We start from the raw sequence: 15,744 nt of genomic DNA on the forward strand, positions 1-15,744 counted from the left end.
AGAGCTGTTTAACCTGATCCCAGCCGCCGAATTCCACCTTCGCACGACATGCCACAAGTTAGGATATCATCCCCACCATCTGGATGTGTGGCGGTCCTCCAAAGTGCGGTTTTCAAGGAGCTTTCTTCCACGTACTACAAAGCTGTGAAATGAGCTTCCTTGTGCGGTGTTTCCGGGACGATACGACAGGCTGGCAACGCTCTTGTGATTCCTCTGGTGTTGCAAGAGAATGTGGGCGGCGGTGATCACTTAACACCAGGTGACCCGTACGCTCGTTTGTCCTACTATTCCATAAAAAAAAAGAGTATGAGCTATTTTTAAAGATGCTTGTGTACGTGGCATCTTGACACTCAATGGAATCTTTCATATTTTGTAAATACAATACAAAATACTTACTGGTGATATGTGATCAAAGTGTCTTTCTTATTTCTTGTAGGTATTTTACAAAGTTTTACTACGAAACCCGGCATTTTAGTTTAAATTATTAGCAAAGTTTAATAGAACATGTGAACAATGTGTGACGTCAACGTCACACATTGTTCGAGACTGGCTCGGTACACTTGGGCGTAGTTGCCGGACTTTGCGACTACGCTTGCGGTATCTATTTGGAGCGCAGCGTACGCCAATCTTTAATCTAAGGTATTGTCATAAGCATAAGAGTGAATATGCTAGAAACTGTCATAATGTTAACAAACAAATACCTCAGGTTTCGTAAACCAGTCCGTGAATCTCCCCTGAAAACGTGATCTGGAAAGGTCAAGAAACGTCGGGCTTACTAAAATAATTATAAAAATGTAACTTTCACGCAAAACTAATATATTTACACAATTTTACGCGTTTTAGTACTTTTAAAGGGGTTTTAAATTTACCGTATTTTTTCATGTATCAAATCTAAGACAATTTGATCTATCATTTGGTATCGTTTAAATGTATATTTAGAAATCTAGAAAGACTGTGACAGGTGTGAAAACATCGAAAAAAATTGAGGTTGACTGTTAACCTCTATTTTGAGCAATGCCAACATTACCAAAAAGTTTCATAGGTACAAATCGTGAGTGTATTACGTAGTGTGTCACGGTCACTAATGTAATAAACTTGGCCTGTTTTCAACTGTTGTATAGCATTTTTTTTTATGAAAATAAGGGACGAGACGAGCAGGACGTTCAGCTGATGGTAATTGATACGCCCTGCCCATTACAATGAAGTGCTACTCAGGATTATGGAAAAACCCAAAAATTCTGAGTAGCACTACAACTGCGCTCGTCACCTTGAGACATAAGGTGTCAAGTCTCATTTGCCCAGTAATTTCACTAGCTACGGCACCCTTCAGACCGAAACCCAGTAATGCTTACACATTACTGCTTCACGGCAGAAATAGGCGCCGTAATTATCACAATCTAGCCGGCGATGGACCGATCAGATTCGCACTGCCCTTGAAACCACTGTCCACGACGCTTTACACTCTGCTTCCGACAGGGGCAGATGGCGGCAAATAATACGCAACAAAGTACTCTGTCGAAATGAGCACTGAGGAATCCGACGCTAGGAGGAGGAGCCGGCATCCGATGCAAAGGAGCCTTCCACTGGTAAAGCAGCAAGAGGCTCTGCCTAGACGTATAAATTCAATGTGCTTAATCTGTTTCAGAACGGTTATCAAGACGTGACTGCTGGTTCGGGTCTTATGGGTCTAGCTGGTGATGGAAAGCCTCTGCTGTCAGTAGCTGACCTTGAGAGTAGACTTGTGTTCACTAGATGTAAGGTAAGTTATTATCAAACAAATATCATCATCATCATCAGCCGGAAGACGTCCACTGCTGGACAAAGGCGTCCCCAAAGATTTCCACGACGATTGCGCTGCCCTCATACAACTTTGTCCGTCTATCTTGGTCAATTTTCGGTCCATCTTGTCTTGGCCTACCAACACTGCGTCTTCCGGTACGTGGTCGCCATTCGAGGACTTTTCTGCCCCACCGGCCATCTGTTCGTCGAAATATGACCTGTAGTCCCTGCCCACTGCCACTTCAGTTTCGCAACCATCTACCTAACTCTATCGCACTTATCACGGGGAGTGTTCCGAAGACCTGGTTCACCTGATTCCTGCCGCCGAGTTCCACCTTCGCACGACACGCCACATCATCACGTTAGGATATCATCCCCACCATCTGGATGTGTGGCGTGTGCCGTTTTCAATGAGCTTTCTGCCACGTTCCTTGTGCGGTGTTACAAAGGTTTAAAAAGCGCGTACACCTTCCTTAAGGGCCGGAAGCGCTCCTGTAATTCCTCTGGTGTTGCAAGAGAATGTGGGCGGCGGTGATCGCTTAATACCAGGTGATCCGTACGCCCGCTTGTCCGCCTATTCAATAAAAAAAAAATACTAATTTAATAAAACACAAATTTCAATTAATATTGGCCAATGTGCATTTCTATTATAAGCGTCTTTAGAAGTGTTAATAATATAATGGTTATGTTTGCAATTTTTAAATATTTTTATTAAGTATACGATTTAAAATAACGTCAAAGCTACAAATTGAAATGTATCAATAGTATGTATTATGTTGAAGTACCTAATAAATAAATAAGTCAGTCATGCGAAAAAGGACTCAAATTATGTATTTTTTAGGCAGCACGATGTATAGTCGGTAATACATGATGTATTTTCTTGCTCCAGATAAAATTGTCTAAATGAAATCAAATATTTTAGACTAAGTTATTGTGTGTTAAATTAAAATTTATGAGCGTATTTTTAAATAAACTTTCAGCTTAGAAATTAATGTTGCAATAACTTACAGGATATATTTAAATATAAAAATAATAGTAATATATTTTTATTTATATTAAATCAAAAGCAATCATAGGTAGGGACAATAACATAATATATTGCAAAAACACTTGTTAACGTCCTGAAACTACATAAGTTCGTAAAGGGGCATTGACATGGGGAGAAGAACTGATAAGAAATTAACAGCCCATCTTTATAATTACAAAATTTCTTAGTAGTTATATATTAAAATACTATAGAATTGCCGGTGGCCAGCGCAGAACCAGTCAAGACCCTTATTCTTTCTAAAACGAAGCTTAAAATTTTTCCTTAAATTTGTGCTCAGCGAGTCCTAGTTTACTGTCAGAACTGAACTCCTCCTAAACGGCTGGAACGATTTTAATGAAACTTTCTGTGTCTTCAGATGGATACGAGAATGGTTTAGATTCACAATTGAACTACCTCCTAAACGGCTGGACCGATTTTGATAATTGTTTTGTGTGTTCCAGTGAATTTGAGATTGGTTTAGATTCTCAATTCCGTCCATATAATATTATTCTCCTGCTCATGTGTATGTTAGTGAACTCCTCCTAACGGCTGGACCGATTTTTCAAATTTTAGACGTGTGTACAGGACAACGTTTGTCGGGTCCACTAGATTTATTGTAAAATTGAATACCATGACCTATGAAGGGGCCAATAACCCTAGTTAACCTATACCTAAAAACATTAATAAATGTGTTTAAATAGAATTTTTGGACAGTTACAATAAATATTTTCTGGAATTATTTTGTTGCAGCCTTTCGTATTAAGTACAGCTGGAAGACAATGGATTTTTGGAGGAGAATTGTCAAGAGTTGAAGGAAGAACTGTCCGACCTTATTGGGCCTTGTTATTCAGCGACCTTCTATTGTTTGCTACCGTTTCAAGAGACAGGGTATTATTCGTCACAGAGGAACCCGTGGCTTTAACCACGGTCTCCGAAGCTCAATTTAATGTTAGAAAAAAAGGTGAGAGCATTTTGGATGTATTAATCAACCTAAAAATTCTATTTACTTTAATTTAAGTAATTTAAAATATGTTTAAAATCATGAAGTTTAAAAAAGTAAACGCTTAAACTCATATTGGTTTTAAAATTTAAGCACTGTTTGCACAAATAACGGGATCGGTCTCTTCTCTCTTCACATTTTTTACTCGAGAATAATGATAAAACGTACAATACAGTTTTAACAGTGGGAGGCTCATTTATACAAGATGCCGGCGAGATTATGCCGTGAAGCAGTAATTTAAACACATTACTGTGTTTCGGTCTGAAGGGCGCAGTAGCTAGTGAAATTACTGGGCAAATGAGACTGAACATCTTACGTCTCAAGGTGACGAGCACAATTGTTGTGCCGCTCCTAATTTTTGGGTTTCTCAAGAATGCGGAGCGGCATTGCATACGGAGTGCATTGTAATGGGCAGGGCGTATCAATTTCCATCAGCTGAACGTCTTGCTCGTCTTGTCCCTTACTTTCATTAAAAAAAAACAAATATAAAAATAATCACTATAAAGGTTTTAATGCATTGATGTACTATAAACAGTTAGAACCCAATCGCCTATTAATAGGTCATCAAAAATGTCCGAGCGGCGTTGTATATACATTAACTTAAACAGATAACATTAAAACATTCAGTCAAATTCGGTCTGAAGTGCGCCGTCGCTTGTGAAATTACTGGGCAAATGAGACATCTTATGTCTCAAGGTGATGAGTGCAATCGTAATGCCGTTCAGAGTTTTTGGGTTTTTCAAGAATCCCGAGGGGCACTGCTTTGTAATGCGCAGGACGTATCAATTACCATAAGCTGAACTTTCTGCTCGTCTCGTCCCTTACTAAAAAATAACACCGTATTTCGTGGCAAACTTATTCAATGTCTATTGTATATGCTCAAAAGAAAAGAACTAAACAGGAACTGTTAAAGTAACGGCACGCAATTTTGTCAGCTGTCATCTATCTGTCATCATATTATAATCTATATCTTTATTGGTTCTCATATAATCAAACTATATAAAAAAGATGGACTCTATATTTCAAATTAAAGTATTTTTAATCAAAGTAGGTTGGAAAATCACTTATTGGACGCCAAAACTACCACGCATTCGAAAAATGCCTCAGCGACTCAGTACAATGCAGTGCTTTTTTTTTATGGAATAGGAGGACAAACGAGCGTACGGGTCACCTGGTGTTAAGTGATCACCGCCACCCACATTCTCTTGCAACACCAGAGGAATCACAAGAGCGTTGCCGCCCTTTAAGGAAGGTGTACGCGCTTTTTTTGAAGGTACCCATGTCGTATCGTCCCGGAAACACCGCACAAGGAAGCTCATTCCACAGCTTTGTAGTACGAGGGAGAAAGCTTCTTGAAAACCGCACTGTGGAGGACCGCCACACATCCAGATGGTGGGGATGATATCCTAACTTGTGGCGTGACGTGCGAAGGTGAAATTCGGCGGCAGGAATCAGGTTAAACAGCTCTTCGGAACACTCCCCGTGATAAATGCGGTAGAAGACACACAATGAAGCGACGTCTCTACGCAACGCCAAGTGATTCAGCCGTTCACAGAGCACTGAGTCCCCGACAATTCGAGGTGCTCTACGTTGCACGCGGTCAAATGGATCGAGCAGATACTGGGGTGCGCCAGACCAGAGATGACAGCAATACTCCATGTGTGGCCGGACCTGCGCTTTGTAGAGCGCTAGAATGTGGGCCGGCTTGAAGTATTGCCGTGCTCTATTGATGACGCCCAGCTTCTTCGAAGCCAATTTGGCTTTGCCCTCCAGATGGCCACGGAATTGGCAATCGCTCGAGATTTCGAGACCCAGTATTCCGATACTAGGCGAGGCTTTAAGGGAAGTGTTATCGAAGAGCGGTGATACGACAAATGGGGTTTTTTTAGTGGTAAACGCGCAGACTTGAGTCTTCTGGGGGTTAAATTGGACAAGGTTCAATTTACCCCATTCCGCGACCTTCTCCAGAGAGGACTCGATAGAAGACACAAGTTTCTCCCGGCACTGGTCGACGATTTCCCGAGAGAGACCTGCATGGCCCGTGTATACGGCATCACCAGTGCTGTCGTCCGCATAGCAATGTATGTTGGAGGTGTCCAACATATCATTGATATGCAGAAGAAACAGCGTAGGAGATAGCACACAGCCTTGGGGCACTCCAGCATTCATGGGCTTCGGGTTCGAGCAATATCCGTCGACAACGATCTGTATGCTACGCCCAGTGAGAAAGCTGGAGGTCCACTTGCACAAGCTCTCAGGAAGCCCAAATCATGGAAGTTTTGAGAGGAGCGCCTTGTGCCATACACGATCAAAGGCCTTCGCTATATCCAGGCTAACTGCCAGGCCTTCCCCTTGCTTTCAATAGCCGTCGCCCATCTATGTGTTAGGTAAACCAGAAGATCACCTGCCGAGCGTCCATGGCGAAAGCCGTACTGTCGGTCGTTGATCAACTGGTGACCCTCTAGGTATACTAAAAGCTGGCGGCTAATTATGCTCTCCATGATTTTAGAGAGCAGGGAGGTGATAGCAATAGGCCTGTAGTTCGCCGGATCCGAACTGTCTCCTTTTTTTGGATCGGATGGACAAGGGCTGACTTCCATGAGTCAGGGACTACGCCTTTGGAATAAGAGTGAAGGAATAAACGCGTTAGCACTGGCGACAACTCAGGGGCACACGTTATTAGCACGATTGGAGAAATGCCATCGGGCCCGCTCGACTTCCTGACGTCCAACGAAAACAGAGCTCGCCTAACAGTTTTCTGTCTGAACTACAACTTCAGGCATAGAGCTCTGACACCGCGGGATGGTCGGCGGTGTTTTTCAGTTGTCGTCAAGAGTCGAGTTGGAGGCGAAAAGAGCGCACAGGAGCTCGGCTTTCTCTTTTGCCGTATGGGCCAGGGTGTCATTACTCATGTGCAACGGCGGCATGGACGGCTGGTTGAAGTTACCAAGAGCAGCTTTCGACAACGACCAGAACTTGCGTGTTCCGGTCTGGTAACTGGAAAGCTGCTCGCCGATTTTGACGACGTGCTTAGACTTCGCACGGGCGATTTGCCGCTTAAAAAATCTGGAGGCACAGTTATATTTCCTCTTAAGAACTTTGCAGTTCTGATCCTTTGTGCCCAGCGCCGCTACCCAAGTTCGACACCCCTTTTTTTTGCAGTCAGATGCTACTTTAACTGACGCATCGAACCAGGGCTGTCATCTGCCACCGATCGGTAATACAGAGCTTGGTATAAAAATATCCATTTCCTGCAGTATCACATCGGCTACTGCAACGGCGCAGGCACTAGGATCATCCGAAGGGAAACAAACCTTGCCCCAAGGGTAGGATGCAAAAAAGGAACACATCCTATCCCAATCTGCTGACTCGTAGTGCCAAATGGCTGACTTGTAGTGCAAAGCTGGTGGTCTGCGACGTTGGCGTCGGATAGGCACTACACTCATGACCAGGCAATGGTCGGACGTTCCGAGAGGGGCGTTGACAAAGACCTGGTAACCATCGGGATGTGTAGTCAGCAGAAGATCTAATAACGACGGCATGTGGCTATCCACATCCGGGAGCCGCGTTGGCGACTCAACCAATTGGGACAGACCATACGCCAATGCAAAATTATGCACAGATCGCCCTGCGTAGTCCGTGATCCAAGCCATTCGGCATTGTGCCCGTTGAAATCACCCAAGACTACGATTTCAGCGGAGGGGATCTGTGCAAGCACGTCGTCAATTGCCGCTTGAACGCAGCCCATGAGATGATCGGTTTCTGCGTTACCATTATGGTACACTATAGTGCTGCTCAGGATTCTGTAAAAGCCAAAAATTCTGTGCGGCACTACAATTGCGCTCGTCACTTTGAGACGTAAGATGTTAAGTCTCGTTGGCCCAGTAATTTCACTAGCTAAGGCGCCCTTCATACCTAAACACAATAATGCTTACATATTACTTGTCACCGCAGAAAAAGGTGCCGTTGTGGTACCCATTATTTAGCCGGCATCCCGTGCAAAAAGCCTCCCACTGGTAAATGTCCTTAGTCGCCTCTTACAACAACGTTCGGCCTCGGACTTACCTTTTCTTTTTATGCCCCGGGGAACCACAGTGCAAATTCTGGGCACTTGCAGGCATTCGATTTAGGAAAACTAGTCATAGTTTTTAAAAAAGAACAATTTAATCTGTATTTTCAGCAACGGAATTCCGATTGATCCTTGGTCGTGCTGGCGGAGAAAGCCCTCTCGTTTCTTGTTCTCCGCGAACATCAGCTCGTGCCAGGCCAATTGTACTTCGAGCACCATCTATAGACTTGAAAGCTGTTTGGCAAAGCTTGCTTCAGAGGCAAATGTAAGTACCTATTTGTAAAGTTACGAGGACTACACAATTTACAAAACAATGACTTGATTATGGGGACATAGTGGATTATATACTGCTATATTATGACGATATATGCTCTATTTATAGCAAGTCATATTATCTAACTGACGCTACAGCCACCATTTAAAGAAATGCAAAGTTGTATAACTCTATATTTGCAGCATAGTTCGTTATCTTAGGCCAACAAAACCACAACTTATTCATTCAAATTCAAATATTTTTATTATGATAGGATTTAAAATCACTTATTGATTGACATGCTATCTATCGACTATATGCCTCAGACCTGAGAAGCGAAGAAAGAGCTCAAGAAAATCATAGGGTTTCTTTTTCTTTCATAAAAATATGGTTACAATGTAATATCGTACAATAAATGTATTATTTATAAGCATAAGTGAGTTCGCTCCATTCCCGATCTGTGGTATTATTAAGAAAGTCATTTATGTTATAGTAGTTATAGTAACCTTTACCGCACAAACGTTTTTTAACAATTCTTTTGAATTTCGTAATAAATTTGTTTCGAACATTTTATGAATTAGTTTCAGTTTCGTTCAAATTTCATAATTCTTTCAGATACAGAGCTCACACGATGTCCGGCACTCCGTTGGGCTCACCTCTCGATTCACCAGATCCGCAGCTGACTTTCAGCCTTGCCACCCTCGACTCCCAGCAACGACAGGTATCAGCATCTAGCATTCAACGACATTCAAGCCTCGCATTACTTCCCGCAAGCTCATACCGTTCTCATTTAAACATGCTAGTTGAAGAACGACAAGAAAAAGAGGCCCGAGTTAGCTTTGATGTCCGATCTTGTTCAAACTCCCCTCAACCAGTACCTGCTCGAGGTCCACTCAGTGCTCTTTGGAGAACAGCTCCCACGCCAGAAACTCCATCAGCAAATTTATCACCTGCAGACTCCCAAACATTTTCTTCCCATTTCGTGTCGTCTTCTAGCATAGAAAAAAATGGGGAACATACATCACCTAGTGCCCAGTTGACCCCTGATGGAGGAGAAGAATATGTCAGACATTCACCTTGCAGGTGGGAATCTTTTGAAGCTGACTTAGCTTTTGCTGATTTGGATATTGACCCTTCTTATAAACATGCTGTTGAGGAGTGCATATTTTTGCCAGACAATCCCATGTTGCCGCAAGTTTCCTTTCATGAGAGGCCCACACCTCCTACCTATCTTGAGCTTTGATATGCGGAATCGGATCCTGAAACGGAATATTGCTTTTCCCGGATCCGTGGCAAGAAAAAATTTAGGGAATAGAATTCGAGAAGGCCAAATTGTAATTAGCTGTATTAATGTCAAACCGTTGAAATTTGTTAAGATTGTCTTATGAGTATTAGCAAAAGCAACGTTTGTTACATTGTTGATTGCTTCTTAAGAAGGTAAACATAAGGTTGTGGTAACAAGTTTAAAGTTTGGAACAGTATTTTGGAAAAAAGGTATTTTTAAACCAACACTATTTTCGTCACCAAATATTTAAAATCGGTTTATAGAGAGTATTAAATCTTGGCACTAATTATTAAAAGTAAAAGAAATAAATTCATAATTTTTATATTGATAGCAAGCAAAATTATTTCTGCATCTAGTCTTTTGTATTTTATATGTGACAGGGTTATTATAAAAATATTAACAATTTGAATTACAATTTACAAACGAATGTAAAAAAGTTTTATGCCAGTTTTTAATATAGAGACCAGAACATAATATTCATAAATATGAATTAAAATAAATGAATGTTAAAAACTTCAATGTTCTTTAATCATAGTTAAAAAATTAACGAAGGGCTTCAGTGTCAAAAATGTAACTATAGGGTACCAAGTGTTAGTATAAAATATTTGTATATTTCGAGTGTTTACTATAGTGTAATGCCATCATTGCTTCATAAGTCTTCCGTCCTATCCCTTAGTGTGTTTTTTTCATCCTTTTTTACGTCTATAGATGATAATTCTCCACCGTCTGCATTTAGTACTTCCATCCCACGTGAAACTGTTCCCTACATACACTTTTGATACGTATTTTGATGTAAATAGTCGAAATTAAACCGAGCCTTACAAGTTGTACAGGTCATGTGGATATTTGACGATTTAATTTTAGATATCCGTTTATTATAGTCCATTTACAATCTTTATTTATTAACTTATATTGTTATACTATTATTTTTGACATTATTTACCAGTTCTTCAATAATACGTGTTACAATGAGAAATGGTAGTTTATTTATATTTTTCTAATAAATCTAATTGCACTTATAATATAACGGTACATATATAATTTGTTGAATTATAAAATCCGCGTCTCTTTAAGCACTAGTATCGTAAAATGTTCACATAACCTATTTTTGGGAGATTTGTATGTGTGTATGACTTAATTTTCTACATGTAAATTTCGTAATAAATCTCAGTAAGTTATAGTTGTCTTTGGCTGTGTGTTAATTATAATTTCAATATAAAATATTAAGATTCCTAAAGGTTTATTTATTTAGAAAGTATTTTTCTCAGGTTTTGTGAACTAATTGTACTGTTATACGATTTTGATGTTTGTGTTTAGATTCAACGGTATAGTCCTAAAATGTTCAATTAATAAAGCAAATTTCTCAATGGTGAAATATTTGTTTATTTTGGACCCTTTGGTTTTAAGAATATCTACCATTTATCTTTGTAACACAATGAAATTATCGTTATGGTATCAATGATATTGTACATATTTGTATTTTTAAATAAAATAAGTAATGCTGGTAAGTAATGCTCTGCAATTGTGTTTAGTATGTGAATTATGCAATATCCACATCAATTTAATAAAATAAACAAAAATTTTGAAATTGATTTAAGTTCTGGTAGAAATAATAATAAAATCTTCAATATTAAAAATAGACGCGTCGAAGCTCAGCAGAAACTCAAACAGGTGGCGGAGGAGGAAGCGCAAATGAAGCACGCAGCTCTAGAAGCAAAGGATCCACACTACACTTACAGAGATGGATGACACAACTCTCAGAGGCTGAAGAATTAGATGCACCAGAATCTGATATGGAGGTATATAAACATACATCAAATTTAATGTCTTAAAATTAGTCATGAAAATTAATCTTTGTAATGATTAGTATTCAATTATATATTGCTTTATTGATAGATGTGGAGTGTTGAAGAACTTCGAAAACGGTCAAGAGAACTAAATTTATTGGAAGTAGCAGAAATTATTGAAAATAACGATCACAAAAATTCAACTCCGGTTGAAAAGAAAGAAAATGAGCATAGCCCTTCTAAAAGTAGTAACTCCGGAAGTCAAGTAAGTGTACATCAAAATAAACAAACATACTAAATTAATTGACTTATTTTACTTACTTCCATGATTTTATTACAGATAACTGTCCGAACAAGCCCAGTAGTGGTAGACACAATACCGGTATGTAGGCAGTGTCATAAAAAATGTTTATCTAAACCAAATAGTCCTCTAAACTCACAACAAGATCATAACTTAACGGCAGCTTTAAAACCCGTTTCACCACAGAACTCAATCTCAAATAAAAGTTCTAAGAGTACGTGCAGTACTAGTAATGAAAAACGCAAACATACTCATTTCCAATGTCATTTAGAAAGAAAAGGAGCCATACGTATCCGCCCCGAGGATTGCCCTAAAGCTGCTTTAAAGGTTATAGACTCGATTGAACAAAGCCAACGAATGCTTAAATCTAAATCTTATGAATTAAAAACCGATTCACCTGTTTTGACAAGAAGTACATCAGATAGTAATACAAAGAGCCAAATGGAGCTTCGAAAAGAAAATTCGATAACATCACCCGGTTCAACAACAAGCAGCAGAAATAGTCCCTTATCAACTAGTCATACAACATGTAGTTCGATGGTTTTTAATTCAAGTTCTAATGACTTGAGAATGTCAAGTTCAAATATGTTTAATCCTGTGCAATGTGTTATAGCGCAAGAGAAATATATTAACGAAGTTAAATGTGTAGAAAACGTTACATTATCACGAAAAAGCTCAAATCATTCATCATCAGCTTCTGTTGAAAAAGAGGAACTAACGAGACAAAAGGCTGAAACTGTGCTTAATAAAGTTTTAGGGATTAATATAGTAGCTAGACGAGAGAATGTTGGAACACGATTACGTACATCATCAGTATTTTTGGATGACGACTCCATACTTGAGGATGATAATGATTTTAAAATAGAACGAGGCTTACGACGATCGCCGCGCATGGGTATTGCTGCGGTGAGTAAAATGAATGGAGATGTTACAAGGAAGTCTGAAGGAACTGATGATTTAAATGATGTACTGTCAGATGAAGATACAGAGTTAGGACCGCTTATGTTGATGGGATTGTCTGCAATCAATCCTGCGGCCCATTTAATGAGAGTAGAACCATTTAGTCGTACTTCTATCACAAATACAAGTGAAGTTAATCCAAGACCTAATTGTTTCGGTTCGGTTCAAAATGAATCACTAATACCAAATATCGCTGTTGTACCTCCAACACCAGATTATAATACTACAAATAAGACTGTACGTTTTTATATTTTCACTGAAGATGTTACACTTTAAATAAATGCAAGTTTATATCATCATTATCACATTTTCCAGGATGACCTTTTAGATGACTCCCCTGATTCCCCTGATGTTCCAGATGATCTACCTTATATATCATTAAAAAGGTATATCTGTATAAACCATAGCTGGATGTATAAAAATCAAAATCTGAGACATTCATCTGTATTTCAGATATGGCACTATGTCAAGCCTCGAAAGGATGCCATCTGACGAAACTGATGATGGTAATATAAGACTGACTCAAGAACCTGAATGTTCCAAAACTTATGCAACAGGTACTTAAAAATATTATTTACTTTATGATATGTTTGTGATTTTATGTTATTAGGCTATACTTATCTGATTTTGAAATTTAGCTGCCACTTCTACCGGAGGAATAATGGGATGGACAGCTCGAGCTGGATCTTTTGTTGTGGAAAAAATGAATATATTTAGCCACACAGAGAATGTGCCAAACACATCAATTGTGCATAAGCAGCCATCGTTTTTGGAGAGGTGAGAAAAGTGGTTGTTCCACTATAATGTCCTGAATATGTTGAAATGATTGTAAGATAATATATTTTTTTTTACTTATTAGGAGCATACCATCACAAAGGAGAAAGATACGCTGAGTACGTGACCATGATATCATGTTTTCATTGTTAAATCTCAATGTTTCTGTTTTAGCTCATTTTGTTCTTATACTATCTTATAAATTAGTTTCTAGCTATTAGAGTTTCTACGCTAATTGAAAACAAAAGGCAATAGTTTAAATGGATAACATTCCAATTTTTCATAGTTTTAGATTTTGTGAAGTAATAGGAATCTAATAACAAAATTGCTAGAAATGATTTTTGTATTACGTATGTAGATGTTATAAAATACTGCTATTCGACTTAACTGTCGTTACTTAGATGTTTTGTTGTTTTTAAGAATTGTGTTATAAAATATAGTTTATCTCTATAGAGATAGTAATGTGTGAAATATTTAATAGTTAATAGAATAGAATTCTTTTTATTAACATACTTATTAGGGTGTTTTTGCTAGTACAGGATTTATCGTACCTAACAATTATAAATGCTATTTTTTCACTTATAAGTTATAATATAACATTATGATTTGGAATAGATGTCTTGGAGTAAGTGAATGGAAGTCAACACTTGGAACGGATGAAGGGACTGTGGAAACTGGTGAGGGAAGTGGCGCTAGTGGTGAAGATGCTTGGGGGACTCCATCATCGGGGGATCTTTCAGATAATTTACCTGATTCTGACCATGGAACCTTATCGGTAAGCTTTTATAGTATAAATTTTGAAGCTTCAGTCACCACATCATAAATTATCAATATTGTACTGATAACACATTACAAGCACTTTTCTCATAAATTATTGAAGTCAATTTCAAAATTCTACCTGGCCAATATGTATTGAATTAGTCATATAATATTACAATCACGTATCGTACAAAGCTGTGCTTACAAAAACGAATTGTTACAGTCACCTACAAAGTCATCATCATCATATGCTGGTGATGATGATACTGAGCTAATGATGGATGAACTCCTGATGGCACCAACGATTACAGGACCAACAACTTTAAGACCACTACTACCAAGGTAAGTTGAAAAAGAAATAACAACAATCCTTCACATTTATTACTTCCGCTGTATTAAGTATTTTTTTAACTTTAGGGATGTCTTCAGAAGACGCCTAGAACCTTTAATGGAAGAAGAATTTTCAGACAGTGGAAGTGAAGACAATAAGGCTACCCCAACAAATTCTGACGACCAGGTGAATTTTAGTATATTATACAACAAAATCTCAATAAAATTGTTAACTGATAATGTTTTCATAATTTCGTCACAGGTTTATTGCTATTTTCTCATTGATATCCCATTGTGGTATTTTCATGTTAGAGACAGTTAAAATAATCGTTTAAACATTGTTACAATGCTTAATGTTAACGGGAAGCCATCTCCATAGTTTTTTTGGACTACATAGCATGTGAACGTATCCAAGAATGAGAGCTTGCTGCATGATATGAAAGTAATAGTCAATGTTCAAATTTTGTTATAATCCAGAATATTGTTCAGTACTCATGTAAAATAGATGTTCGGTGGGGTTATTGGCAAATATATATAGAAAGTAGATAGGTAATGTCTCACATTGTGACTGGTCCGCTGGTGCGGCGCTTGGCGCAGGACAGCGAGTGTGGGCTGGATGCTGACGATTGTTGCGACGTGTCGCACCCACCGCCCTCTGCTTCAGAACTGGGTAAGAGAACTGTTTGTCTTTTATTTAGATGATATTCTAGTTTTTGCTTTAAGAGGAAATATTACATGTTTCGTTGCTCATACTTTTATGATCAACTTTGTACAGTTATTACTAACATTCATTTTAAATTAGGCTTAAACTCATATCCTGTTAAAGCAAAATAATGACTGCAATGATAGTATTTTATATAAAGACGCATGTACCTATCTATAGAAAAATTTTTGAATTTTCGCCCCGCATGCGAATGTAACCCTAATTTCTTGTTTGAAAAAGTACTATCGTCTTAATAGCATTATTAGCTAGGAATAGATCCAATAACAAAATTTTTAAATTCTTAACTTATACTTACTAAAATATTTATATATAAATTTTGCATATTATATTTCAATAAAATTGTGAAGTAAACTCAGCTTTGAATAAACTTTGAGCCTATTATTTTCAGAATTTGATTTTTCTTATGTTCAATTGCTTACCTTGTTGAGGATTTTTAGAAGCAGGGGACGGTGTGTGCGGCACGGGGCACGCGGTGGCTGGTGTGCAGCGTGGCGCCGCGTGCGAACTGAGTCCAGACCGGACTCCTACCAACGAAGTGCCTTCGATACCCTTACAATCTGGTAAGCAACAGAAGCCCTATTACGAAAGTCGAAATACAAAGTTTCGGTTCGGATCCGAAGATCGAAAGGAAGTTCGTGATTAAACATTTTGTCTTTCGTTTACCTTATTCCCGAATTCACTTATGTCTATGGTTCC

The 15,744-nt window shown here is 38.7% G+C and overlaps 1 protein-coding gene across 2 annotated transcripts in view; it reads left to right on the top strand.

Annotated features, from left to right (window-relative positions):
• Positions 1-15,744, top strand: part of LOC126964632 (uncharacterized) — a 90,044-nt gene that overhangs the window by 61,524 nt on the left and 12,776 nt on the right. The window contains exons 9-23 of one of the 2 annotated variants that reach the window (XM_050807853.1): positions 1,646-1,759; positions 3,557-3,767; positions 7,987-8,140; positions 8,744-8,849; positions 11,054-11,212; positions 11,310-11,465; positions 11,541-12,698; positions 12,777-12,847; positions 12,915-13,018; positions 13,100-13,238; positions 13,851-14,010; positions 14,218-14,336; positions 14,412-14,511; positions 14,922-14,994; positions 15,486-15,608. In XM_050807853.1, the coding sequence (XP_050663810.1) occupies positions 1,646-1,759; positions 3,557-3,767; positions 7,987-8,140; positions 8,744-8,849; positions 11,054-11,212; positions 11,310-11,465; positions 11,541-12,698; positions 12,777-12,847; positions 12,915-13,018; positions 13,100-13,238; positions 13,851-14,010; positions 14,218-14,336; positions 14,412-14,511; positions 14,922-14,994; positions 15,486-15,608 (2,947 nt within the window). The other variant, XM_050807855.1, reaches the window with a different exon arrangement.

This window comes from Leptidea sinapis, chromosome 5, assembly GCF_905404315.1.
Source record: "Leptidea sinapis chromosome 5, ilLepSina1.1, whole genome shotgun sequence".
In the NCBI taxonomy this organism is placed as follows: Eukaryota; Metazoa; Arthropoda; class Insecta; order Lepidoptera; family Pieridae; genus Leptidea; species Leptidea sinapis.